The following is a 27,543-nucleotide window of genomic DNA, read 5'->3' on the forward strand; positions in this document are numbered from 1 at the left end:
TCACCTCGACGTAATGCTGCTATTATGTAGAAGCCTTAATAAGTGTACTTTCCTTGGTTAAAAATTTGATCTGAAAATCTGCAAAAGTTCCGGAACTCAGTCTAAATTGTCTTGATATTATGAATGAGAAACAAGAGCATGACATAGATAGGACTTTACAAGATAAATATGGGGCAAAAAGTTGAAACAATAATGATCTTGCTTTTGAACTGCAATCTAAATAATTGTACAATTTAGGGCAAACCAACATGATTAGCCGGACATGATGATGGAACAAAGCCCACTCATATTCAACTTGCACAATTGGCAAAGCAGCTCCCACATAATGAGCTAAATAGATGCCTGAATCGAACCTTCACGTTATATCATCCATAATTCTCAGATTTGTCTCGGGAAAAAATCGAGCAGTCTCAAGCTGATTTCTTCTGCCAGACTTTTTTCCCAAGTGATCAATCTCTGCAGCTGGAAACACTGGTTTAACTTTAACCATTTGTTGAGGGTAACCCAAGATTACTTGGTACATATAGAGTGATCTCTTGGGTGATGGGAGATTGGAGAAGTGGGTTATATCGATCAAAGATGATGCGCCCTCCTCGACCTATCCTTCCATGGAAGTGAAATGTTGTAACTGAACCGTGTTCATCAGGTTGATCTGAAGGATGCCTGATGCCAGCAGCAGCCAACCTGACTGGATCCAAAGATCTAGCGAATAACAAAACTGGCTCTTGATGATCCTGCATGGAAAGCACAGTAAAGTAACAAACTGTATCAGAAAGGGGAAAATAACGTAAACAAATTAGCAACTTGTTCCAGTACGGTGACATCTTTTCTATATATTTAATGATTTCAAACAGTCGGAGATCCCGCTCATGATTTTACGACGAAAAGAAATTAAAGGATGACAGAAGAATGTGTACACTCTTCTGCAGCCAACTATTTGGTAGAGGTCTCTTCAGCTCTTGCTTTATGCGTACTGCAGGGACTACTCTAAGCTTGGTATCAGGAAATCGTGGATGAACAGTGGAAGGCCTAGCATATGTTTGACCATGTCGTGTGTCATCCAGGTCCATATAATCATCTTCACTTGGCCTAAACTTAATAGGAACTGGCTGGAAGCCTCCATCTTCAACAAGTTGTGCTTCATCCTGCAAAAATATGCAGGTTTGTGTCAATCAAATGCAAAAATAGGGAAATCATAAAAAGTATTCTGAGCTAAGTAATGTGGTTCCTTTACCAATGAAATATTTCAGAAAGAAAGACAATCCTACATAACAAGCAATAAACAACCAAATAATTTTAACATCGGATACAAAAAGATAATTTTTCCTAAAAGTAGTTTTCACCATATCTATAGCATCAATTGAGAGCCATAGCAAAATTGATGACCAAATGTGATTCTTCAGGGCAGACAACTTACATACCTTCATGTTGATTTCTTTTTCTTTTCTTTTCTTTTTTGGTTTCTAAAGGAACTGATGAAAGAAAGTTCATTTGCATACAAAATAGTCACTATCATCGATGGAATAAATAAGTGTTCCAGTTGCATGAGGTTCCATGTAAGCAGGGTTTGAGAAGGAGGACGTAGACAGCCTTACCTCATTACCAAAGAGATTGTTTTCAGGACTTGAACCAATGACTTTATTGTTGTGTTGTAAGGGGCAAAGACAGGAGAATGCACTTTCTTTCTGCAGGACAAGGACTCTGGCCAATATGGATTTGGATTTCTCTTTCTTAGACTAGCTTGACGGTTCAGCACAAGCCTTATGAAGGGCTTATGACAAGATGACAGGAACGTTGACAGATTGCAGAGAGGGTATGAAGTAGGGTTTGTGCAAGTAGGTGATGGAAAATCATGCCACAATAGAGAGAGGAGGGAAGCACCCTTGCAATAAGAAAAATTGGGATTATATTGTGTGTGTGTGTGTGTGTTTTGGAGAAGAAAAAGCAATAAAAAATTAATGACTATCTAGAGAAGCAGAAAATCTAGTAATTTATAATCATGAATACTCGTGCAAATTTTTGGTCCTAGACGCTCTATGCTGATTCTTCAACCATGTGTCAATACATATCGGACCTTTAGCAAATGCAATCTCAAGATGGAAGACTATTGAACTGACCAAGCATTCAGATGATATAAGTCTATAACAGAACTAGAAGGCTTCTTGAATTATTTCTATTCCAAATCAAATACCCAACAAGAGACTTCATTTTTCCCTCTCTAATGAAAATGAATGCTGTGGACCAAAGTGTAGATGCCTTCAAAAAAGATATCTTGAAACTTTATCACTTGATTCCTTTCCCATCACAGAATCATAACATTGACTTAATACATATCTGTCAAAATGGATTTATCACCTTGCTTTTACATCTGAGTTAAAACTGAAATTATAGAAAATATCTCAATAGAACTTCCTATTGAAAACCCGAAAAGGAAAAGACAGCAGGAAGAGGTGATCGGACTGTGTATTTGCAACAATGAGGAGGGTTGCCAAAAAGATTTTTTCACAGGCAAGGCCTGATATAGAGGCAAGATGCCAAATTCCTGAATAATCATTTACTGCACTATGCCATGTATATGTGTCGATCTTAAAACCCTAGAAAATGAAATGTCAATTGTGCATTACTATATCAGTATATGGTTACCGGCAATTCATGATTTACCAAGCTTCTAAATAGCTCAATCAAAACACTTCAGAAACATCTCATTTTAACATTAAAGAAATACCAGAAGAGATTAAAAAAAAAACTGAATTGAACTTTACTTAGAAATATAAACTTCTATTCTTCTGGAAGGAATGATGATGCAATTTTTGTTCACCTTATATTTCAATTGAATAAGTTGAAGTTTAACCTCGCACTCCATCACATCTCGCTTCTTCTCTTCCCTCTGTGAAAAAATGTCATATTAATTGCAGAATGCAGTTTTTCAAAGTTGAATGTAACTTCAAAATGAAAATTAATTGGTCTTGCTATGAAAACCTTAATCAAAGCCTCCAATAATGTCTTGGCTTGGTCCAAATTACGCCTGACCTGATTCAGATTGTAAGTCAATGATTATAAGAGACTTTTTATAAGTCATAACAGAGAACTTTAGTAAGCTGTACTTTTAAGCACAAAGAAAAAAAAGGGGCTCTTGATAGGTCACATTAAGCACAAAGCAACATGTTAGAAACTGCAAAAGTGTATTCAGGAATATGATAAACATAGCTTTTTCTTTTCTTCGTGAATTCGCTTCTCTATAGAAGCCATTAAAAAGAATAATAATGTAAAGCAACAAACAAAAGAAAAACAGCAGAAGAAAAGACAAATTAGCTTGATCTTCTAAGAGACAAGATGGCTAGCAATCTAGGCAGCCTTGATTTCATGTCATCCTTACGCAAGGAGAAGTGTAGAATGATATTGATCTAGAGAATGCTAGATGCAGCCAATCTGATGATTTCATTTCAACTTCAAATATTTCTTTCTTTTGCAAATCTGAGCATTAAAGATTCTTGGCCAATTTAATCTCCACACATATGCTTAGTGCTAATGCACTGGGCAGCTCCATAGTAATTGATAGTACCTAACATTTGTTTAACTCCTCTAATAGGCCAATAAAATATGCAACCTCTGACGCCTCTAGCAATTAGTATCAAAATGCATGCAGTAAAGCTCAAGTCGTTTTAAGGACATATATACTTCGCCCATGATTATAGCAGGCCAAAATATGAATGTTTATAAGGAGGGGTTTTTAGCTTAAGGAGGAGAGTCAGGTGAGGGATTTGTGCTAGATGATGAGAATCCTTACTGCAGACAGCAGATAACAGAAGAATTTATTACTTGACAAGATCCACCTCAACCTCAAATATCCATTACATACAGCAATCAAAATGTGCTCTGCGCAACTTCTTTGGATTTTATGACTATACTCCAAAATGAACCATTTTCAGCATCTTTATACTCAGGCAGTTCAAATTTGAACTTCATCAGCATTATCTATCCATGCATGATGAAAGACTAGGTGTCACCATTTGATAGTTGACAAGTTTTTATTTTTTCCTTCTGCCCAGTTTTTGATAGGGAAGAATTTGTCACATGTGTAAAGAAATTCTTGATCTTATATATCCCGACGACATGATTATTTAGGACCTCATTACTAGCAAGAATGGGTTAATGGGCGAGTGGCTGATAGTTCAACTTGGCAATAGGATGATCTAGACAACTTGGTGCATCAAAGCTGGAGAGATCCTAAATTCCATCATGTTAGAGCATAGCAGTATGTACCACCAAAGTCAAAGCTTCAAGCATACCAGTTCATTGTTTGGATCTGTAAAGGCACTTATATTTATGAACTGAGTGCCATTTGATGAATAAGATCGAACAAAAGGAGAGGGTTATGGAAAGGATGAAGTAATGGAAGAGAAAATCCTTGCTGGTTAGGCTGCAACACCAACATCATATACGACTCCCACTAGTTAGGCAAGCTCTTTCAGCATAACAAATGGCACATGCTAGTTGGCATGTACCTTGCAAACACTGGGTACCAAATCCCATGGATTGCATATTGGCAATGGTGGGAACATGCCCACTCATAGGTACAGACACAGGTGGGGGTGGGATATTATATGAGCCAAATTATATTGACCCATGTTGACCATGTACCCATATCGACCTTTATTTCAACCACAAATTATCCTGCCTATTAGGCACGGGTTGACATATCGCCCTAGTGAATTATCAGAACTGCTATGTGTTATGACCCGATCACAGCTACTGGTTCAAGCTTGAGTGCAGAAAGACAGTCCGGGCAGTCAGAGAAGAATATTCGCTAGATATTCATCCATAGCAAGAAATTTACGAAATCAGAAGGATTCATTCTATATCCTCCTGATCTACAATTTTGATATTCATGTCCTTCTTAGATTCAGACCGTAGCTACGACTAAAATCAGAGAAGTTCAAGTGGAGGTGTTGGTAGCAGGTGGACATAATCTCGAGTTAGAGGGCTAAAGATGGAGTTGCAGGTCTCTAATAGAGTCCATAACGTGGTGGGGCTGTGGAGAGTGGTTCAGAGGGTGGACAAAGTGTTCTAGGGTGAGTGAAGGAAGTGGAATGAAGAGGAGAGATCAAGGATGAAAATGGAGACGATAATAGTGTAAGGCTGCTCGGTGGTGGAGTTTAGCGTGGTGCTGATGGTGGAGATGGAGGCTTGGACATGGATGCTTCCAGTAAGGATTTGCATGTGATAATGAGTGAAGAGGAGGTAGAAGGTGGTCGATGCCCAAGAAGGGGGGTAGGTCCGATGGAGGAAATGAGGGAGGAACCGACAATCAATAGTGGCTGCGGCTATTTGAAAGAGGGAAGGGATAAGCCTAGGTCGAGAGGGGAAAAAGGAGATAGAAGAACTTGATCAATCCATCAAAATATGACTAATTCATATTGCACTTCATAATTTATATTGGAGGCTAATTGGTTAACTCACACCGTAACTATTAACCAAACAACTTTAAGTCCAATAAATCGACTCGACTAACATAAGTTAAAAATAACTTAAACTAAATGCTGAAATTAACTACCTAACTAGATAAGTGACTCAACCATGAGCCTAATGTCCACGATGTGGTCCAGTTTGATCTAGATCACATCAATCCATCATGTTTTCGCTCACCTTGTCCTCAAAGCAATGGGTAAATTAAACGCTCCTTCAATCTTGCTGACTCAAATGTGGGTGGATTGGGCGGCTCTGCTAGTCTAACTCGAGTACTCTGATACCTCTTGGACTCAAGCTCAACTAACTTTGGGTCCTTCAGGCAAGCTTCTCTTAACTCTAAAATTGGAGGAAGGAAAGGGAAACCAAAACTGAAAAAGAGACCAAGTCAACCGAATTGGTTTGTTGCGAGATCAACTTGGGCTAATCTTAGACTAGCTGAATATGGGTTGCATCCAAGGCCTTATGGAGCTTCGAATGCAAGGAACCACCCAACTGGTTGATAGGTATCTGTGCAGCCTTTGTTGGACCAGTTGGACTAGAGACACGTTCGAATCTTGGAGAAGTACATATGAGCTAAGTACATAGTTGATCTAGATGAGGGATGATGTGAAAAAGATCAGGCGAAGTCCTAAGCTAACCAAGGCTCAAATGCAAAAAAAAAAATTGGCTCAGTGAGTTTCGTTAGCTCTAGCTCGAATTCAGGTGGCTTGGGTGGAATCGTCTCTTTGGGTCCTTTAGTGGCTTGATCCTCCTTCTTGAACTCGAGTTTAACCATCTCTAGACCATCCAAGTGGGCTTTCTTTAGCTCTGAATATGAAAGAAAAGTTGGATCTCAAATAGGAGCCAAGTCAGGTTTGATAAATGATCGACTCGGGCCACCATGCTATTGCCTCCACTGTGGCCTCGAGTGGGCGGTAAGTGTCCCCCGCCTCTAGTTCTGTCCTAGTTTGTTGAGGAATGGCTAGGGCCTTCAGGAATGATTGTCGAGGGGCTGGTTCAACCATTTTGACCCATGGGTCTTCCTCATTGAAGTGATGCATCGCTGGCGCACTAAATCGGGTGGGTGCGAGTGGCACGCCGACTCATCTAGGGGCTGGTATGGGTTGGCTCGGGCTCTATGGTTGCTGGTATAGGTACTCCTCCATGTCATCTTCGAAGTCCAGCTGTTGGAACGGTGGAGGAGTCGTCATACAAACCAGGGCAGCCATGGCTACACTATGGTTTTGGCCTGATCCAACAATAGGCCAAGGTCCGGTGCCCATGGACGGTGGAGATCCACCCCTTGGATCTTCTATCCTTAGGTCTACTCAGACATAGTGAGCGATAGCCATGACCCTCTGGTATGGCCGTCTAGGCTATGGATCTTTATGGTAGGCTCGTTGAGGCACAAGCCTATCGAAGTGTACCGACTCCTCAAAGTCATCCACTAGCGGCTTAGATGGAGGCCAATGTGGACCGGTGCCTATCTCTTGATGCCTTGCTACTGAAATGGGCAGCAATGGCTCTATTGGCATTGGGGTACACCTTGGTGGTGGTGGAAGAGTTCGATTGTAAAGGAGTGGTTCCATGATGATGCGCCCCGAGTGCGAGCGAGGAGCTCGATTGCTGCCATGTTCCTTTATGCACCCATGAGGACTTGAGTTATCGCTTCCATCAATGCTTGCATGGCTCGCTACGTCTTTATCGTGTTTGCGAACATTTTAATCATATCTAAGTTCACGGAAGAAGGCAAGGGAGAAGCCACCATTGGCGTGTTAGGGCTCGACTCGGATCAAATCAACTCAAATCGATTCAGATCAGATCTGAACGTCTCCGCTGCTTCCGCTTCAGTTGAGATGCCTTCGTAAGGTGTTGATGCCATTGATCTAATAGTAGGCATGGTGTTCGAGGAATAGTGGCTCTGATACTACTTGTTATAATCCAATCTCGGCTACCGGTTCAAGCTTGGGACAGGGAGTTTGCGTAGTAAGAAATTACAAAATTAGATGGGTTCATTCCGTAACCTCCTGATCTACGATTTTGATATTCACGCCCTTCTCAAATTTGAACCATAGCTAGGGCTAAAATCGGCAAAGTTCAAGTGGAGGTGTTGGAAGCAAGCGGACATGATCTCGGGATAGAGGGATAAAGGTGGAGTTGCAGGTCTCTAATGGAGTTCAAAACGTGGTGGGGCTATAAAGGATGGTTCAGAGAGCGGACAAGGTGTTCTAGGGTAAATGAGGTAGTGGGATGAAGAAGAGAGATCAGAGATGAAGATGGAGGCAACAGCAGTGTGGGGTAGCTCGGTGGGGCTTGGTGTGGTGATGGTGGTGAAGATGGAGGCTTGGATGTGGGTGCTTCCAAGTAGGGTGTGCACGTGATACTGGATGAAGGAAGAGGAGGGAGAAGGTGGTTAGTGCCCAAGGAGAGGGTGAGGTTCGATGGAGGAAATGAGGGAGGAACAGACGACCAATGGTGGCTGCTGCTAGAGTTGAATGAGGGGGGAGGGAGAAGCCTGGGTCGAGAGTGGAGAAGAGAGATAGGAGAACTTAATCAATTCATCAAAACATGAATAATTTCAGGTTGCGATCCATAATTTATATTGGAGGCAAACTGGTTAACTTAAACACAATTATTAACCGTGACAACTTTAAATCCATCAATAAACCGACTCGACTAACATAAGCTAAAAATAACTTAAACTAAATGTTAGAAATTAACCCTCTAACTAGATAAGTGACTTAAGCCATAAGCCTAATGTCTCATGTCATGAGACTAATATCTACGAGGTGGTTCGGTCTAACCTAGATTACATCAATATAATGACCGGGAAAGAGGGGGATCTCGATAATCCCTTATGGTCACTCATGCAGGACATGTGCTATTAGGAATTGAGAATATCTTATTTTAAGCAAACCTAAAATTGGGGTCTCTTTTATCCCTTTAATACCTCTTTGTATTGTAGGTCATGCTTTAATTCTAGAAATCAAAGGGAAATTTTGATTTTCCATAAGTTATTTGCCCCAACATGGATGATTTGAGAAAAATTAGAAAACATGATAAGATTAGAATCTAATTGCATATGTTACACTAATATCTAGTGTTGAAAGACTTCATGTTAACCCTTCAAACATATTTTAACGCCTTAAAAATGTTTAAATTTTCTTCTTTTATGTATCAAAGATTATTTAGTGGCCAACAGCACACTAGCTTGACACAGCACATGTCAGCGATATGTACCGTGTTGAACCAAGGTTGGCACGCCATGTGCTTTTGGCATGAGAATCCTTGATTCCAACATCTGCAGAAGTGACATACTGTTTGGCATGGGTTGTCATCCCATGTCAATCATGCAACTAGGCACATATCAGCTAATCGGCACCCCTCAGGCCACTAGCATGGTAGTTTTTGCCTAGCATGTCCTAACATAAGCTAAGTAATGGCAGATGCTGATTGCAATTTTGTACCATACCTCTTTTTATACTGGTACTGACCGTACTAGTATCTTGCCAACACTGGCCATGTTAGGCCATGCCCATGGTACCTTGCCAACTTTCAGGTCATGCTACCTCTCATTTATCCATATCAATGAGTGATCTTACATCAAAGACCTACTTGTAGCAGTTACACATAACCACAATGAAAATTGAGGAATCCTAGTTTACTAGGTGTAAATTCTATAGATAAAATTTAAGTCTTCAAATGTATGCACAACTGTGAATAATGGTCTGGAGACAATGGCACAGAGGCAAGCTCATAGTAAAGGAGACAAATGCATGGAAGAGGTATCACTTTGTTCAGATCAGAAGCAACAAAGTGCATTTAGAAATTAAAAGAGGAGAAATATCTTATCCCTTTATATACTAGCATAAGCAAGTTCACTTATAAAGATAGCGCAAGAGAGAACTATGAATTTACCAGACGAAGCTTTTCAAAGGATTCGACATTGTTTTCTCTCCTTTGCGTCTAAAAGAGAAAGAGTTAAAAATAAGCCAATGTAGCGTCATACTGCACACTAATATATCAAAGGAATGATTGCAGTAAAAAAACTTCCGTGACAAGTATATCAGCATTCACTATAAGCTGTAAATGCTCACCCTTCTTGTGTGAAGTCGGGCAGCCTTTTCCCTTGGTCTAAACACATTGTATGGGTTTGTATCACTGACTGGTGGAGGAGGCTGCACAAACACAAAATTAGTTGAAACTCCTTATTTTGGACTCCAAAATAAGAGTTAAAAAATCGATGATGAGCTGAACGGAGTGCATGAGTAGATATGGAAATGAATTAACAACTTCCGGAATCATGCAGCTTGTTGATCTAGAGAAATTAAACTAATTGTAGTGTAACTGCATAAGTTTTATATGAAGAGCAAATATCTCTGAAAAGCTGGTTTACAAATGGACAACAAGAAGAGGAGAAACCTGAAAACCATCTACACCACAATAGCATTTCAGGGAGTTAACCGTACATAGATATCAGAACTAATAAGCTGGAAAACTTCAGAGACAAAGAATCCAACTCCATCTAAAGGAAAATATTGCCCCATCAATGAAGCAGGTAAAGGTGGTTTCAGCAGCACTACCGAGTACACATCAACAATTTTCTCACTAACGGAAAAAATGGGTTTTGTCCATGGATCTAAGTTCCAATCAATCTAGATCTGGATTGGCCAATATGGATCAGTTCGGATCCGTGCCCAAAACCAGTAATATTACTGGTTTCGAGTAGGAATCGGACGGATAAGGCCGAAATGGGTGCATTTCGACCTGAACAACCGAAATACACTTATAATATCAGGTCGGATCCCACCCGGACCCAAAACCCCTCATATCTCCCACGCTCTCCTCCCTTCAGTCTCCCTCTATCTCCTGATGCATCCCATCACTTCCAATCCAGTGACGGTAAGCATCGATAACCAACAGCAAGTGACAACAAGTAGTTTTCCAATGATATCAACCTTCAGTGAGGTGAGGTGTTTTTTCTCTTTCTTTGCTTAGGGTCCTTTTTTCTTTTTCCACCTCCCCCACCCGACCTTTCTCCTCACTGCTATAGTAACCTTCCCACTACTGCAAAGCCCTATTTACTGCTGCTGTGATGGGGGAGAGAGAATTTTCCAGTTTTATTTGTCATTTTTTCTGAATCTTTAGAATTTTTCCTTCATATTATAACAATTTTTAAAAGATAATTTGTCATCAAAATGGCCGGTAAATATCATTTTTCCAGACAACCAATCCTGATCCCAGTATCAATTTTCGGAATATTGGTTTTGTCAATGAATTAATCTACCAGCAACTCCAGGACAACATTAGGTTAAGTTACACAGGCTTCAGAAGAGGGCATTGATAAAATTGAACAGAAGTTACAGAACTCTTTCAATATACAGATCACCTAACCAGGTCTACATATGCCAAACTTAGGTATGTATACATGCACATATCTTAGTTTTTGTTTCACTTATTGAACACAATAATTTCTTCTGATTCTATTTCAATTTATTTGTACTGATAGTCAGTAGTGTACCATCAACAAAATAGACCCTTGGAACCATCCATGTGCTGAACTAGTCTTGCTAGCTATAAAGCAAGAGAATCAAAAATCTGCTAATTAAATATTGACCATGGACCAGTTAGATAAGCAGTGTAGGACATGTATTAGCTGTGACATTAGCTCTTTGATCAGAGCAAAGATATATCCTCTAGTGCTGCTGTGCTGCATAATGACACATGTTTATTTGTTAAAGAAGAATGATAGCGATGATCAGCATGTTAGTTACAATTAACAATTTGAATAGTGTGAATCTTTCATACCATCTTAAAGTACTTTTGTTTATCACACAGATTAAAAGTTCAAAACCTCCCATTTTTAAAGTAAACAGGACTCACATTACATTACTTTTTCAGAAATAATTGCTTATGCTACAAATTTACAAACCAAAAGATCACAGGTATAACCACTTTGATCAAGAGAACAGAACATGTTCTTACCTATTTACCTAGAGCTATTTCATTGAAGCAATCTCAGAAGGGTGCAAATAAGACAAAGAAGATTGAAGAACAACATTTACATACCAACATAAATTCCATTAAAGTTAAGCATCACAATACTAAAGATAAAAATGATAAACTACATGTTCAAGATGATGAAGCCGACCTGTAAGTGCCGAAGAATAGGCTTTTGCCACCTCTCGCGCTGAAAAAAGATAAAAGAGCACAGCTAAGTATGGTAGGATTGCTACAAGAGATAGAGGGGGGAAAATATAAAAGTTGAGTGCAACAATAAAAGCCTCATAATCAACAGTAAGCTCTTTATCATAAATAAGATTGTTGGCCCTAAAGGAGCACTCTTAGTAGAGAAGGAATTTCAGGAATTTAAAAAAGAAGAAACACAAGTGAGTTTCCAAGATATATATAATTCTGTAGCAGAACTTCTTATATTACCTTTTCTTTCCAGTAGTTATATATAGATTGAAGGGCTGCAGATCTTACAGATAATGACTGCAAAGCCTGAAAATAAGACAACTACAAGAATAAGAGAAAATGATTAAACAGAATTCACTGATTTCTCAATGTGATAACATGTAAAGTAATCTATCATGCCTTAAAGTCAAGATTCAGCTCCAAAGGACATATTTCATTGTGATGCAATTTTTTATATTATTCTTGTAGAGCAACATATTACAAATAACTAGCTGATAGAGGAATCATGGGTACTCTGCGGCCAACTTGAAAGGTTACATATACTTTGGATTGCAACCCTTCCCCAAGTATCTAACAAAGCGTAGAAGAGGTCCTTCAACAAAAAAGGCATGACAAAGAGATGGATAATATATTGACTGTAAAACAGAGGTATCTGAGAGAAGGTTCAAATAGGACATGCATGACATGGAAAATATCTAGGAGTTCAACTTCAAGTTCAGAGCAACAAAAAGATAGCGAAAAAAAGAACTAAGTCTTATCAAAGTTCAAATATTGCTGGAAGATATAAACCACAGGGTACATATACCAACAGAGCTCTTCAAAATAAATCATATACTATAAAGACTATCTAGGTTTAGGCTTGTATGTTATCCTTAATTTCCTTTTAAAAAACATGCATTTTGATTAACTAGGTGCCCGTTTTAGGCAGGAGCCATCTTGGCATTGCCTTGGTCTGCCTATGGCCTGTTACCTTTTTGCATCATAGTAGGATACTTAACATATAAATTCTTATTAGATATTTGGATGTTGCAAACCTTATGGATCCACATGACTTCAAATTTCCTTCTTTCTAGAATACAAAAATATATTAATGTTAATGTTGTTACTAACACCCATGTTTTAGGTTCATAATGCATACGAATATTGTTACTACCACTCATGTTTTAGGTTCATAATGCTTCACAGTTCACAATCGTATGCTTTCTGAAACCTGCAATTTTCTTTTAATGCCCCAAAAGTTTGGAGTTAAGTCTAAACTAATAGCATTAATTGGATGACATAAGAGAAAGACCATCTGATTCATACTGTATCTCTTAACAAACAAAAACTAAAAAAATGCAATGCCCTTTCACTTCTTTGGTTATGATATTTACAATAGGCTTGGTTGGTACAGACTATAGGCATTAATTGATGATGGCTAATTAGGTCACTTTATAACTAAGGTTAAGTTAGTGTGTGTTAATGATTACTTTGTGTCTCAGACTAATGCAAACATACCTTTTGGATATTAAAGGCAAAATGAAAGGGTTGTGAATTAGTAGGTCCAAAGAGTTGGGTATGAAATATAATAAATGCAAAACTTGTGGCTTTACTTTCATATTAGTTCACACTTTTCTTGCATATAGTAATTTCTCAAAACACTTCTATCATTGGCCTAGTATCCTCTATCCAATGTATAGTCATGTTCACAACCTTGCTTATTCACAATGTATCTTAAGAATGACTCCTATCTTCATCTGGTGCAATAACATTTTCAATAACCATAAGTATCAAAAACAAAAAGATGTTTTGAAGTAAACATAATGCCAAAAATTATGTTATGTCTGGAAAGTAAGACTATCATGAAGTAGATGGCATAAACACACAAAAATTATATAATGTGCGCTCAGTCCATTATCTATTGGTTGATGCAAAGTGCAAACATCAAGTTACACACATTCTTGCAGAAAAAACATTAAGATGTATGAAAGAAAACACAACCGCTCTATATGTCTAAAAAGTGGGACTATAAACCCTGCATGCCATATGGATGAAAAGAGACCGCTTAATATTTTTCACCTCTGTAGCAGCATCAAACTGCAAAAGAACTGGAATTGGTGATCCAAAAGTAGGGGTTATTACTCCTGCTCTTTCTCGAGCTTTATGATCCAAAACTTCTAACTTGAACAGAAAGGTCTCAAATCTGAATGTAAACACATGTATAAAATAATAAATTAGGAAAAGGACACATTAGAGTATAATAATTTCATCGGAATAATTTTCATCAACCACAATTTATGCCAACAAATCGATAGCTAACTCAGACAGAAAAACACATTTCTGTACCACGATTTATCAGAAATCAAACATTAATTTATATTTTATGACAATGGAGAGCTACGTCTCAATAAATCCCTATTCACCAGTAATCTCACAAAGGGCACTCAAAAAAGCAAATGTAGCCATTATCTGATTTATAAAATTAAGACAAGCTGAAGTACACAGGTGATCCTTAAGTGAGAGGGAAACAATGGAGCCATATAAGCAAAGAGTATCTGACAGCACTGTTTCACTAACTTGCATTGTTAGTTTTCAAGTCACAGAGAAGCAGGGATGGTAATTGATGTAGGTAATTAATGAAGCAACAAAGTAGAGATCTAGAAGGATTTAAAATATGAATGGCATTGTTACAAATAGTAAGGCTCCATATCAAAATAGGTGAAGATGAAGATTTTGGGTTCAACCATATGGATATGTACATAACTACATTTCAACAATGGCCGTGCTAATTGGCACACCCCTGCATGCCACTGGCATACATTTAATATATTTTTAATAAAAATTTAAAATATTTAAAGATGTTTTTGATTCTTTGGTACTTCAATGTTTAATTTTTTATTTAAATATATATATTAAAACCTACACTATAATTTTTAATCTTTAGATTATTTTTGTAAATAACCTATTTTGAAAATGATATAGCAATAGTCAAATATAAATATTATTCAACACATAATATAATTAAATACATTCATTAAAATTTATATTAATGATTTAACATTCTATAATATAATTGAACATATAATAACATTCAACACATAATATTAATTTATAATAGCTTAATAATTAAAAATAATATCTAGTTAAATATAGAATAACAGTGACGATTAAAAACTTCATTTGCCGACACAAAAATAACACAAGAATATTGCATTAAATACTATTGATAATCTTCAATCAAATTGATAACGACGACTTTATTTGCCAACACAAAAATAATACTAAAGTTGTTTGATGATAATCAATGAAAATAAGAAAAAATTAAAAAAAATAGGTTCCACATCGGTATGGCTCAGTACGGTTCAGCATATAGTTGTGTCGGTCGACACGCACCTGTGCCAGTCAGCACAGCTTGGCAAGGGGGTGTGCCACTGGCATACCCCGTGTCAGATGTCGTGCCACCACTAGCACAGCCATCCTTATTTATATCTACTAATATTTACTTTTTGATATTTATTTCTTTCTTTTTCTCTTTGATTCATGTTGCCATAGGCTCAACAAAGTTCTTTCTCATGTTTGTTTTAATTGCAATTCATACTATACTAGATCAAGTTGCAGCGAATCGAATTTGAGAAGTTACAGCACAACGTAAAATGACATTTGCTGAAAACACAAAGGCCCCTGAACTACAATAACTGCAAGAAGAGAAATGGACGAACAGAGGTGCAAGGAACAGTAACATTTCCCTGTTTGTACTTCTTGAATCAAAGGGCAAATTTTTCTTTGTTTTGATAGCTAGATTTGCTGATTTTGCATTTCATAAACTAAATGATAGACCTATTTGTTTAAACTTTATATTCTGATTTCTGGGTCTCTTCTCCACACTTTTAACTTAGTACTTATTCCCATATTAGTTTCAACAAGTAAATAATGTCATCAAAAAAATAAAACACACCATATAACTTCATACAGAGCGTTCTTAGTTATAGTCCGTTTGTCATGATTTACATATTTTTGTGTTTTTATTGTGTTTCTGTTGCCAAAAAGACAAATGTTGAAGCAGAACACTTTCGGTAGTATGATGCATGATTGTTTACTACTGAATATCAACATAAAGCATTACACAAACTTATGATAGAAAGGAAAACTAAGAAATTATGAAACGATTACTAAAATGGGCCATATAACTATCAATTATGAGTACAAACATATAAGCACTCAGTATCGACCATTTATCTCACTTCAAGGAAATATTTTCACACTGGTCTGGCTCCAACATACACATAATTGTTGATTACTGAAAGTTCATTTGTTTTCAAAATATATATATATATAGTATATTTATTCCTATGAGAACTACTTCATTCATTATCAGGAGCTCTCTCAATCTGTCTCTAACTTAAAAAAATGCACTACTTTTATTCCTACTTAATGGTGTAGATAGACACACATGCACACACATGCATAAACCTTTTTTTCTGACATGATAAAACAAAGGCTAAAAAGTTGATCAACACCAGAGATTGTTAGCAACAAATTTTCTCACATAGTGATGAATGAAAGAATAGAAGATTTTATTACAATCTTAAGCCTCAGAAAAATCCTTTAAGAAATCAAAGGTCTCTAAACGGCTAAACATATAGGCAGTTCCACAATAGAAAGAAAGCATCTCGGCATAGGTCCCCAACTATTTCATTTTCCTTATCAAAGCTTGTGTTCTTATAAATGTAAATCTGACAATACATTAGAAGATATAATGAGATTCCCACTTAAAAATTACAAAGAAGATATACATAAAAGTAAAACAAAAATGCTGATAATGCCGAAGCAAGATTGAAATCAAGATTCAGATTTGCATTACTTTTCAGGTGTAAGAATCTTCCTCTGATGGTTGAATTCTTCAAGCCAATCTTCGTCCTCATTGTCCAGGTCATACTCAACAAATTCACCAATCTCAGCCCTGGCTGCAGAAGTAATCAATGCTCAGACATGGCATCATAATTGGTATTAGCAGAATGAAGGGACCAAGTTAAGTTATCTCCAAAATGATAATGACAACAACCTCCTCTTCCACGTAAGTATGATGTAGGTTGCCTGAAAGTGGGAGCATAATCTCTTTCATATGTATCCACATCACTGAATTGTGGAGTAGGTATTTCTTGAGAACTTTTCTTTCTAGAAACTTGTACCTGCAAAATGTGAAAGATTTGATAGAAAACACTTTTTACTATCAAAGGGAAGTTATCTCACTAAAAATGATATGTAATTGCATTTATTGACCGAGAATATGATATCACATCTCGATGACAAATAATTAATTCAGACGAGAGAAAAGAAAAGCATTCCAAATTTCAGAGGTGCCAATTATTTCGAAAAGTCCTAGGTAATTCCATTCTCACAGTAATTGTGTAATCAAAATAAAGGACAATGTAATTTTTTTTTAAAAAGATGAAGGAAGGACTTGTTATAGAGAGAGAGAGAGAGAAAGAGAGAGAGAGAGAGAGAGAAAGAGAGAGAGAGAGAGAGAGAGAGAGAGAGAGAGAGAGAGAGAGAGAGTGAAATTAAAAACTGATGTAGGCATACAAACAAATCTTTTTTAATGAGTTGTTGGCCGGATAAGTTAATTAGGAACATCCTAGGTCTGAGGGTTGTCCACATTGAATAACACTAGCCAGAAGATCAGGAATTAGCTCAACTTTATTTGGTGATAGATTCCTAAGCATATTCTATTGGTCAGGTACCTCGATAGAGGCATCGAACTTGCTAGAGATTCTATTTCCAATTAGATCTCTTAATATTTCCCTTAAGCCCTTGCTTGATTCCTAATTGAGCCATAAAGTTTAGCAATAGCAACTCCAAATTGCATTGGTTTGAATGCCTCAAAGGCTCAAAACTTCCTTGTGGCGGCTTATTCTTTAATTTGAAGAAATAAAACTTAAACTATTTATGCTAAGAATTTGTCACAAACTAAGTCTGATCCATATCTATCCAAATCGAGGCCTAAAAGAGCCTATAAAAGACTCCATAGAGCAGCAATAAGGTGAAGTAAAGTCAAACGGAAAGCAAATATGGACAGAGGATTTTTATAACTTATCTCCTCCTCTCCTCTCACCCTCTATGCAAGGTTTGCCGGATTGGCCGATCTCGATCAGATTGGGATCGACGGGTTTTGGTTAAATCGGGCTAGATCCAATATGGATCTGACTCGGATCTGACCCGGGGAGCCAGAACTCTCTCTCTCTCTCTCTCCCCCTCTCTCTCTCTTTACTCTTTCTTTAACGGAGAGATCTAACTCCGACAAACTCCGGCAAATAGTTTTTAATTTTATTTCCTTCAGTTTTTAACGTAGAGAATAGATTATTAATGATTAAGATAACCCATAGTTAGATAAGGTATTGGGAGAGACCACGACTAGAACAAAGATAGGTACGAATTGTTCAGCAACGAGAGATAGTATAACTATCAGTGCTAGCGATTATCATAATGATCCTAATGAAACACTTAGTGGTGAGATCATTCCTTTCACATTTACTGAGGGAAGTCAAGAAGACATAAGGATTGAAGCCAAAGAAACTGAAAATATACATACAAATTAGCGACGTCAGTATCATAATGAGAGATAGTATAACTATCAGTGCTAGCGATTATCATAATGATCCTAATAAAACACTTAGTGGTGAGATCATCCCTTTCACATTTATTGAGAGAAGTCAAGAAGGCATAGGGATTGAAGACAAAGAAACTGAAAATATACATACAAATTAGCAACGTCGGTATCATAATGTTGCTTCCTATAACTATAGTTCATTAAATATTTATTATTTAAAACTATCACAAGATCTATATGCTGGTTATTATCATCCTTAGTATTCTCAGTTACCTCAGATACAAGATTCATATATTGATTATTGTCCTTCTCAGAGATGACAAGATCTATTTGACATGAATGATATAATGCAATCACTTTTTGCAATCACTATTATTCTTTTATCATGTTTTTTAAAGTTTAAAAAAATGTCTGCATTTTTAAATAATATTTAGAATTTTATGTAATTAAAAAAGTATAATTTAATTCGGCCAATATATATCATTTTTCCAAGGTTCTGAAACTCAGTATCGAGATCGAGATCAACTATTAAAAAAAACGATATGTATCGACTGTATTGGTCATATCAGCCGCATTAGCTGTATCGATCGTATTGGCCGCTCGTATCAGATCGGACTATTTTTAATTATATAAAATTTTAAATATTATTTGTAATGCAGAAACATTTCTAAAAGTTTATAAAAAATAATAGAAAAATAAGAAATAAAAATTAGTCATATATGAACTTTAAATACTAAAAAAAAAAACTCACTTAAAACTATAATAAATTTTGACTTGAATTAGACAAATTTTTATGCTCATAAATTATTACTGCAGAATAACATAAAGATAGAGAACTCATAAGTTATTACTTAGAACAACATATAGATAGAGATATATCTTCATTATTATTTTATAACAGTAAGAAAAAAGGAGTTAAAAAGTGGGTAAAAAGGAAGAAAAACTCATCCGAGTCTATCAAAGTATGGACTAGCTAAAGAGGCTTACCTGAATGGCCGTCAAATAAACTCGGTGAAATGTGACAGTGAGAGTAGAGTCTGTGTGGAAGATAGATAGTAAAAACTAAAAATTTAAAAAGAAAGCAGTTGATGACATCAATTATTAATATCTCCTGGGTTAGATATATTTTAGATTCGACCTAAATCTTAAAAAAAATTAATTTCAACTGATATTGTTGTTTACAGCTAATACGGCAAGGTTTCGGCCAATTCAGCTAATACGGTCGAAATTGGCCGATATTAGTCGAAATCGAACCAAAACCAGTCTGCTCATGATCGGCCAATTTTGGGATCCATAGTTTTTCCGAAAGGTCGATCCCGATTCCAACCCTAATTTTTCGAACCTTGCCTTTATGTCCTCATTCATTTCTACCTTCTCTCCACTAGCTCAATTGTTAATCTAATAATCTTCTTGTTTCCCGTTCTTTCCAATCAACCTAGTAAGAACCAAATAAACCTTCTTATTCTTCTTCTTCTTTATTCTTCTCCTTTATCCCTCATGTGGAAATTTCCCTTCTCTTCACTTCCAACCATAATTTTGTTCTTACAACCCTTTGCTCATAAAAAGCTGAAAAACATCCATTTAACCCTAGATTGCATCATTTTATTCAGTTCAACCCTGTCTATTTGAAAAGCAGATCTGTAGGTGATCTTTACTTTATTTTGAGACCTGTGGTTATTTATGTGCCTGAATTAACTAATGGAAACAGGCTCATCAAGCTAGTAAATAACTTCTCGTTTCTCAATGGTCCCTCTGAGAATGCTCAAAATGAGATATGAACTAGTGCTGCTCAATATTTAACTTCTCTTAATTACAAAAATCAACATTAAGAGTTACAAGCTTACACAGAATACCTTACTCCAATTGGATCCAATAACTAGAAGTCTAGAACCTTTTTGAAATTCACTTTTGCAAGTTCTCCATAATGTCATTCGATATTAGACAATAAGAATAGTTCTATAAGACTTGCAATTGATCAATAAACTTGCAAACTTCAAAAGAGAAAAGTCTGCACTTTTAATCCGTGAAGACCAAATTAAATCCAACAGAAGCACCTGAACACTTGCAAAAAATCAAAGTAAGAGCTAAGCCTCTAGTACCTGAATTTGATTTAACTAAACAATGTTTTCTAAAGCAGGACTTAGCTTCTTAAAATAGTATGCCACTGCAATAGGTTCAAGAAGAATAAACAGTTTATGAAGCTTTATCTAGCCTACTGACAGTAAGGAACATTGGCTGATATAACTTCTTACTATGGCAGCAATATTGATGTTGTCCACAACACCAATAAGAGCAAGAAAGCATAAGCATCAAATTTCCACCGATGAAGTGTCTAATAGCCAAAGCTGGAATCAGCATTACCTCATTGTTGGCATCTGCAGAGACCCGCAGAAAGTGGGAGTTGCGTGTGGATGCTGTAGTACTCGGTGCCTCATCATCCTCAAACTCTTTGATGAATTTAACAATGGGGAGTTTCTTGTGGATGTCGAGGGGACGAGGCCTAAACGAAAGCCTACTCATATCCACTTCATCGTCCTTCCAAGATTAACCTCTCTGCCTTGCTCATGCCCCCACCACCAATTACCAGCACTCAATTCACCACTCAAAACCAACTAAGAAGTTGCACTTTCATCTTTTGAACATTCAAAAGCTCAGAAGTCGCCTCACGAGCACGAGGGTTCGTAATTCACCACATATTCCAACCGGCCACTACCGAATCAACTAAAACTGGAATACCTCCCACTTCCAAAATTGCTTCAAACAACGGAAACCGTAGGTTCCGGGGCTCAAAAGCTCCGAAAGAATTGGCAAAAGTCAGCCCAAGAAGGCCTAAAACCGTGATTTCTCTTCCGTCCGGCGATGCCCTAGCTCCGAGCAAGCGGATAGTAGTTACCAAGCTGCCACCTTTCCGAAAATTCTCCACTCCTCTAGCAACGAAAAGACCCTAGAGCTACGAGTAGGCATCTCCCGGACCACTTCGACTGGCAGCTTCGTGTTCGGAGCCGTGGAAGGGATGTGGAGATTTACTGCACAGGAGCGAACGAGGAGAAGGTAGGCGTCAGGGGAAGCAACAAGGGAGTCGAGAAGGACATAAGATTGCAGAAATCGGGAGAGGAGAAGCAAAGAAGAGATGGAATTGATAAGGTTTCCGGGTGAAGCTTTCTAGGGTTTGAAAGGGAGTAAAAAAAGGAGGGAAGGGGAACGAGGAGGGGAGTCGAAACTCCAAAGGATCCTAACTTCCTCACTCGATGGCTTCCATTTCCAATAACGACTACGCTGGACTCTACGGGTTCGAATATAACGACTTATCTTGCTTTAAATTAAATTAAATACAAAATTCTGTACAAATTAGTTAGAGGATTATAAAATCATTGTTGTCATTATTAAGGAGAATTTTATTTTGCAATGTCTTAATTTGATCTTATTCTCATAATCTTTTCTTACTACGACTGTCAAGTTAACTCCTTATTTTCAAATAGCTCATCTCCAGCGAAGTGAGCACACTGTCATAGATTTAATGTTTTGGTACACAATACTCTAACTTCTTCGTAAGATAAAGTAAGCAGATAACTAAAGTTAGTATAGAAATAAGAAAATGAGCGTCACTAATACTTATAGAAAATTTTGATAAAGTCTCACTTCTTTTTATTTACTCAAATTTTAGATATCTTATAAGTGTATATATATATATGCTCATGCTCATTCATGATATGATGTTTTTTTTTAATTCACACTACATAGTACATATTTACTTTCTATTTCGTATCTCTATTGTTATATTTGGTAATGTTATCATACAATTAAATTTATGAATTAAATATATTTTACCTCATTATACTTATGCTCAAAATCACTTTACCCCTTGCTTCAAAAAGTCTAAAATCAGTCCACATACTTACGACTAAAGTGAAACCGTTAACTTTTCTATCCGAATTAATGGAGCGTGCCCAAAAAATTTTTAAATTAAATATTATATAGACAAAATTGCCCTTCCTTTTCTTATATAAGCATTTCTTTCTCTTGAAACTATTCGCACATGTTTTCCTCTCTTACTTACTAAATTATGTTAATTATATAGTAAGTTTTATTAAACCTAATTTTTTTATAAAGTTTAATAGTTAAATCATTAAAAAAACTAAAAATTATGTGAATTCTTATGTATGCTTTTATATCAATTGAAAAATGTAAGAACTGCCCTAGAGGATAGAGATTTATCACATGTTATCGATAATAACATGCAGAAAATAAAATATGAAAAAGACGATTGCAAACATAAAACTTTTTACGTGAAAAAATCCTAAACTAAATAAAAAACCACGGATCCAAACTCGGATTAAAAGTAATCATTAAAATATATAATAGTTAATAAGCAGTTTACATATCACCCACCGATTTCTGCGACTCAATTTGTACTAACCTTGCTCGCTAGACCCTGTGATGCATTACTTCTCATGGTAGGTTTCTAAACCTCAATGATCCTCGAGGTTGATTTTTCCGTCTCAATGACGCTTGAGACGTAATTCTTACAAATCTGATATGGAAATGAGATGAAAAATAATTCAACAAGTTTTGTCTAAAGTAGAGAAAAATGATTTATAAAAGATGATCTCAATATTGATCAATGATTTCTCTAAAAGGTGATTTCAAAATTTAATAATTGACGGTCCTCTATCCTAGGATTAGATTAAACCATTTTACATGCTTCTTAGAGACAAAATAAATATTTCGTAGAGATAAAGAAAATATTTCTTATAGATAAGATAAGTATCTCTTAGAGATAGATAAATATCTCTTTAAATATTCTTCACATATTCTCCTAGAGATAAAAATAAGTACTTCTTTATAAAACAAACCAAATCTAAGTCAAATCAGATCAGATCTCACGTAACTCTAAAAGTTACAAGTTATGTGGGGGCATTTATACGCGGCCCGAGTGCATTTGAATTGGTGACTTGAAGTGTGAACGCACTGTGAATGCCTAAATATGCACCTCGGTATGTGTGAACAATTATATGGTGCATTCTAACAGCTAAAACAAGCTCTATATATATGCGAACGCAGTGTGATCAGCTAAAAGTTGTGTTTCAAACATCTCATAACTCATGCATATGCTCATACATAAAATCTAGATACATTACATAAATAAAAATTATATTTTAAAATATAATTTATTAATTATATTATTAGTACGAATAAAACCTAACACATCATATCTAGGAATAAGACATATATAGGGTTATAAAAAAGCAGACTAAAAACTCATCTATTTTGCATAATAGATACGACTAAGGCATTTTGGTTATTACAGAAAATTGATGGTTTCAATTTAGTCATAAGTATAATGACTAGATTCAAGACTTTTTAAAGTACAGGAGGATAAAATAATTTTGAGTATACATATAGATAGGCAAAATATATTTAATTTATGTATATTTATAAACATATAAATGCTTATTCATGACGTGACGCTTCTTTCTTATTCACCCTATATTGTATATCCCTATTTAATATTTTTGATTCAAGATAAGGTCTATTTATTAAGTCCTTTGACTCATGGCTCTCTTTATTTTCTTTTTTAATCCTTAGATATTGATACTTGATAGTAAATTGAGATATCACAAAGAAACATTGTGTCAAGAATGAGGTGAGCTAGGAATTACTTTATACCGGTGATACTTTATATTGTGACAGAGTTGTATGTATAGTGTATCTTTGTATTACTCTATACTAGATATGATTTGTATATTATGTGACATTATATATGTTAGGTTTTTATTTTTATTCTTGTATCAGTTATAAATTTGATGGCTTATTGTTACATATGTGAGTTTTACCATATTTTATAGTTGGTTGGTATCACATATACAAGGATTCTTGTGCAAGAATCTATTCAGATTATAGTATGCTTTATCTCTAGAATAGATAGTCTCAAGTATATATTTATTTCTATGTTAATGTTCGTTACCATGTCATGTCATGTACGTCGTTCATGTTGTGTGAGCTCATAAATGATGGACAAGTGTTAAACCTTAAATTTAATATCTAAATATATATTTTCGAACACGTCTACCACCAACTAGGGCTTTCAAAATAAAAAAGCAGCTCGAACTTGGATTTAGCTTAGCTTAGGCTAAATTTCAGGATCAAAATAAATTTCTCACTAAGCATGAGCAAAAACCAAGGTGAGCCGAACTATCATAATTATCACCAAAATTATTGAAATCTTCAATTATATACCAAGTCCTGTTATATTCTTTAATATATCATAATTATTATTAAAATTATTGTACTCTTAAATTATCATAGTTAAATATAACTAAGCATAGTTAAAACTTAATTGATATGATAAGAAGACTGATTTACCTTTATATAAATCACTTGAAATGGTCAGAAAATATCTAATATTGTCCGATATACCATATGAAAAATGAATTTAAATCATGATCTGCATAATTATCATTCTAAATTGTGAAATGAATATAGAATCTAAAGAATATATTTATAATTATAATATTTTGAATGTAAAAATTCAAGGAGAAAAATCCTGCTTGTTAAGACCAGAGGTGGACTAAAAAGTTATGGGTGGTCCGGACGTCACGCCAAAGACTGAGTACCAAAACAAATTAATGGAGGCTATCTTCCTTCTTTCCACCTTATAAAGAAAACAACTTGCAATAGAGTCCAAGCTACGGATATACAATTAAGAGGTGATGACTTGAGAAGTTTTGCTCCACATGAGTAGACTGAAAAGACTTGGAAAGATAACAAACTTAACAAGTCGCCATCCTCCCTGAAATGCATTGGATTCCGTTATCATCTCTCTCACTCTCTGGGCCCTCTTTTTGGTGTCTTCCAAGTTCCGACCCATCTAATCTGGCCATTTCCATAGAAAACATAAATATCTAATAATCTAGTGAGAGAAAGAGTATGGGTAGCTCGGAAACTTGCACTACTCAAAGACTAGCCGACTTTTCGAATGATTTTATCCCATAAGCGTTCAATCTTTATCTATATATGTAAGAAGGTATATAGGGAGTAGCAGCAACAAGTTGCAATATGGCTTCTCTTTTGCCCCTATTCTTCTCCCATGACTACCTCCTCCTTTTCCTTCTACTCCTTTTCGCGATTGTACTTCCCAGTCGATGCGCACCTGCGACTCAAAAGGAGTTCTTGAGCAGTCATCATACCGTGGATGTGCGATCTTTGCTACCGAGCGACGCTTGCTCTCCGTCGAAGGGTCTGAGCATACATATACTCCTATACATCTACTTATATTCTTTGCTGGTTTTCTGTCATTGAGATATTCAATTCATTACTTAAAACAATTGAATGATGTAGTACATTGTAGACAATAATTAATTAATTTCCTTGTCGCAAGTGGCAACTTGTAGCTAATAATTTTTCTCTATGTACGTCCTAAAAAACACGTCGCGCATACCTATGCATGCTTTAAGTGCAAGATGAAGTTTTGACATATTTGCTAACACAGGGTAGATACCTCTAAATAGTTGCAATTTACATTTGAACCCCATATTATAGTCGAAAAGTTGGCTGCATATTGATCCGATCGATTGGGTTGTAAATGGACTTAATTCCACAACCTCAGCTTGAGTTTTTGTTGAATTATTGATAATTAATTTTATTATAGTTCTCAGAATCAGAATCTTATGTTGTTTAAATCGTTTTTCAACTACGTAATTACTGGCTCTTACTCTAGATCTATTTCTTTCTCTCTCAATGTACAGTACTTCTTGAAGGATCGGATGAACAAAGATTGAACCTCGTTCACCAGCACGGCCCTTGCTCTCCACTACACCGTAAAAAGAATCTATCCCACAAAAAAATCCTCAACAATGATCAATCTAGAGTGGACTGGCTCCATCATCGGATCTCATCATCTACTTCCAAACAGCAAGATACATTACTGGATTCTTTAGACTCAGCAACAATCCCAGCTCGATCTGGCAACTCTCTCAACGTTGGCAACTACATCGTATCCATCGGAATTGGGACCCCAAAACGGGACTTCTCCGTAGTCTTCGACACCGGCAGCGATGTGACGTGGATCCAATGCAAGCCATGCGTCTCTTATTGCTATCCTCAGCAAGAGCCACTCTTCGATCCACTCCAATCTTCTACTTACGCCAATATATCGTGCAGGTCACCGTACTGCTCGCAGTTGAATTCGTATGGCTGCTCCGGTTCGGGGTGCCTTTACTCCGTGCAGTACGGCGACAACTCCTCCACCGTTGGATTCTTCGCGCAGGACACGCTCACTCTTACGCCATCGAATGTGATACCGAACTTCCGGTTCGGGTGCGGGGAGAAGAACAAGGGGATCTTCGGGCGGGCGGCAGGGCTGCTAGGCCTTGGTCGTGCGATGACGTCCTTGGTGTCGCAGGCATACCAAATGTACGGTGGGGTGTTCTCATACTGCATCCCGCCGACGGCCAGCTCGATGGGATACTTATCTTTCGGTAGCAGTTCAGCTACGACTAACGTCAAATATACACCAATGTTGACAAAACCGAACACACCAACTTTCTACTACCTCAATCTGGTTGCAATCAGCGTTGGAGGCCAGCAACTATCGATACCTCCGTCGGTCTTTTCGACCGCCGCAGGGACAATCATAGATTCAGGAACGGTTATCACTAGATTACCGCCGGACGCCTACTCCGCACTCCGGACGGCATTCAAGCAGAATATGGCTGGCTACAAGTCGGCGCCGGGAGACTCACTATTAGACACATGCTATGACTTTACTGGTTATAACAACATCACGATTCCGACGGTGGAGTTGCATTTCGACGGCAGCGTGACCGCCAACATGGATGCCTCTGGGATACTATACGTCTATAGCATCTCGCAGGCTTGCCTGGCATTCGCTGGCAATAGCGATCCGAACAGCATAGCAATATTCGGGAACACGCAACAAAGGACGTTTAATGTGGTGTACGATGTCTCCAAAAAAGTGATTGGGTTCAGTCCTGGAGGCTGCTAGATGATGCGTCAATTGAGTTCTACATTATCATACATAAGTTAAATAAATCAGGTGATTCGGGGTTGAATTGATAATAGAATGAACAGGAGGAGTTAAAATGAAATATATATATATATATATATATATATATATATATATATATATATATGTTTGTGTTAAATCCTTTGTCTCACTAAAATTATTGTGATATTTCACTTTCTATTCTATACTCCATGTTACTAGTTTAGTTCAGCAACTATTCAGCTGTGTTTGTATACTTCCTTTTCTAAATGAATGTGATTCATATGTTAATCGCTACCCAAATAGG

At 36.7% G+C, this 27,543-nt stretch overlaps 2 protein-coding genes across 2 annotated transcripts; one reads left to right on the top strand and one right to left on the bottom strand.

Annotated features, from left to right (window-relative positions):
- Positions 1-96: 96 nt before the first annotated feature.
- LOC140788878 (uncharacterized) lies at positions 97-21,513 on the bottom strand. The gene is made up of 12 exons (XM_073138366.1): positions 20,594-21,513; positions 16,688-16,814; positions 16,487-16,589; positions 13,705-13,828; positions 11,887-11,952; positions 11,600-11,638; positions 9,546-9,626; positions 9,367-9,414; positions 2,980-3,030; positions 2,819-2,887; positions 918-1,145; positions 97-734 (listed from the first exon to the last, which is right to left on the bottom strand). Exons 1-12 carry the CDS (start codon positions 20,750-20,752, stop codon positions 483-485), a joined length of 1,347 nt encoding a protein of 448 aa, XP_072994467.1. The 5' UTR covers positions 20,753-21,513; the 3' UTR covers positions 97-482.
- A 3,604-nt stretch (positions 21,514-25,117) lies between these two features.
- On the top strand, positions 25,118-27,339 carry LOC140787916 (aspartyl protease family protein At5g10770-like). The gene is made up of 2 exons (XM_073136943.1): positions 25,118-25,469; positions 25,978-27,339. Exons 1-2 carry the CDS (start codon positions 25,289-25,291, stop codon positions 27,234-27,236), a joined length of 1,440 nt encoding a protein of 479 aa, XP_072993044.1. The 5' UTR covers positions 25,118-25,288; the 3' UTR covers positions 27,237-27,339.
- The last annotated feature ends 204 nt before the right edge of the window (positions 27,340-27,543 follow it).

The sequence above is a fragment of the Typha latifolia genome, chromosome 5 (assembly GCF_019914945.1).
Source record: "Typha latifolia isolate L0001 chromosome 5, TyphaL0001v2, whole genome shotgun sequence".
Classification (NCBI taxonomy): Eukaryota; Viridiplantae; Streptophyta; class Magnoliopsida; order Poales; family Typhaceae; genus Typha; species Typha latifolia.

Bases quoted from the DNA above. Each gene is read 5' to 3' on its own strand.
- LOC140788878 (XM_073138366.1), bottom strand. From the start codon at position 20,752: ATGAGTAGGCTTTCGTTTAGGCCTCGTCCCCTCGACATCCACAAGAAA. The intron at 11,953-13,704 runs GTGAAAAATATT...TCTTATTTTCAG, and splicing joins AGTTTGATGCTGCTACAGAG to GCTTTGCAGTCATTATCTGT. The intron at 9,415-9,545 runs GTGAGCATTTAC...TTTCTCTTTTAG, and splicing joins CCCGACTTCACACAAGAAGG to ACGCAAAGGAGAGAAAACAA.
- LOC140787916 (XM_073136943.1), top strand. From the start codon at position 25,289: ATGGCTTCTCTTTTGCCCCTATTCTTCTCCCATGACTACCTCCTCCTT. The intron at 25,470-25,977 runs GTCTGAGCATAC...CTCAATGTACAG, and splicing joins CGCTTGCTCTCCGTCGAAGG to TACTTCTTGAAGGATCGGAT.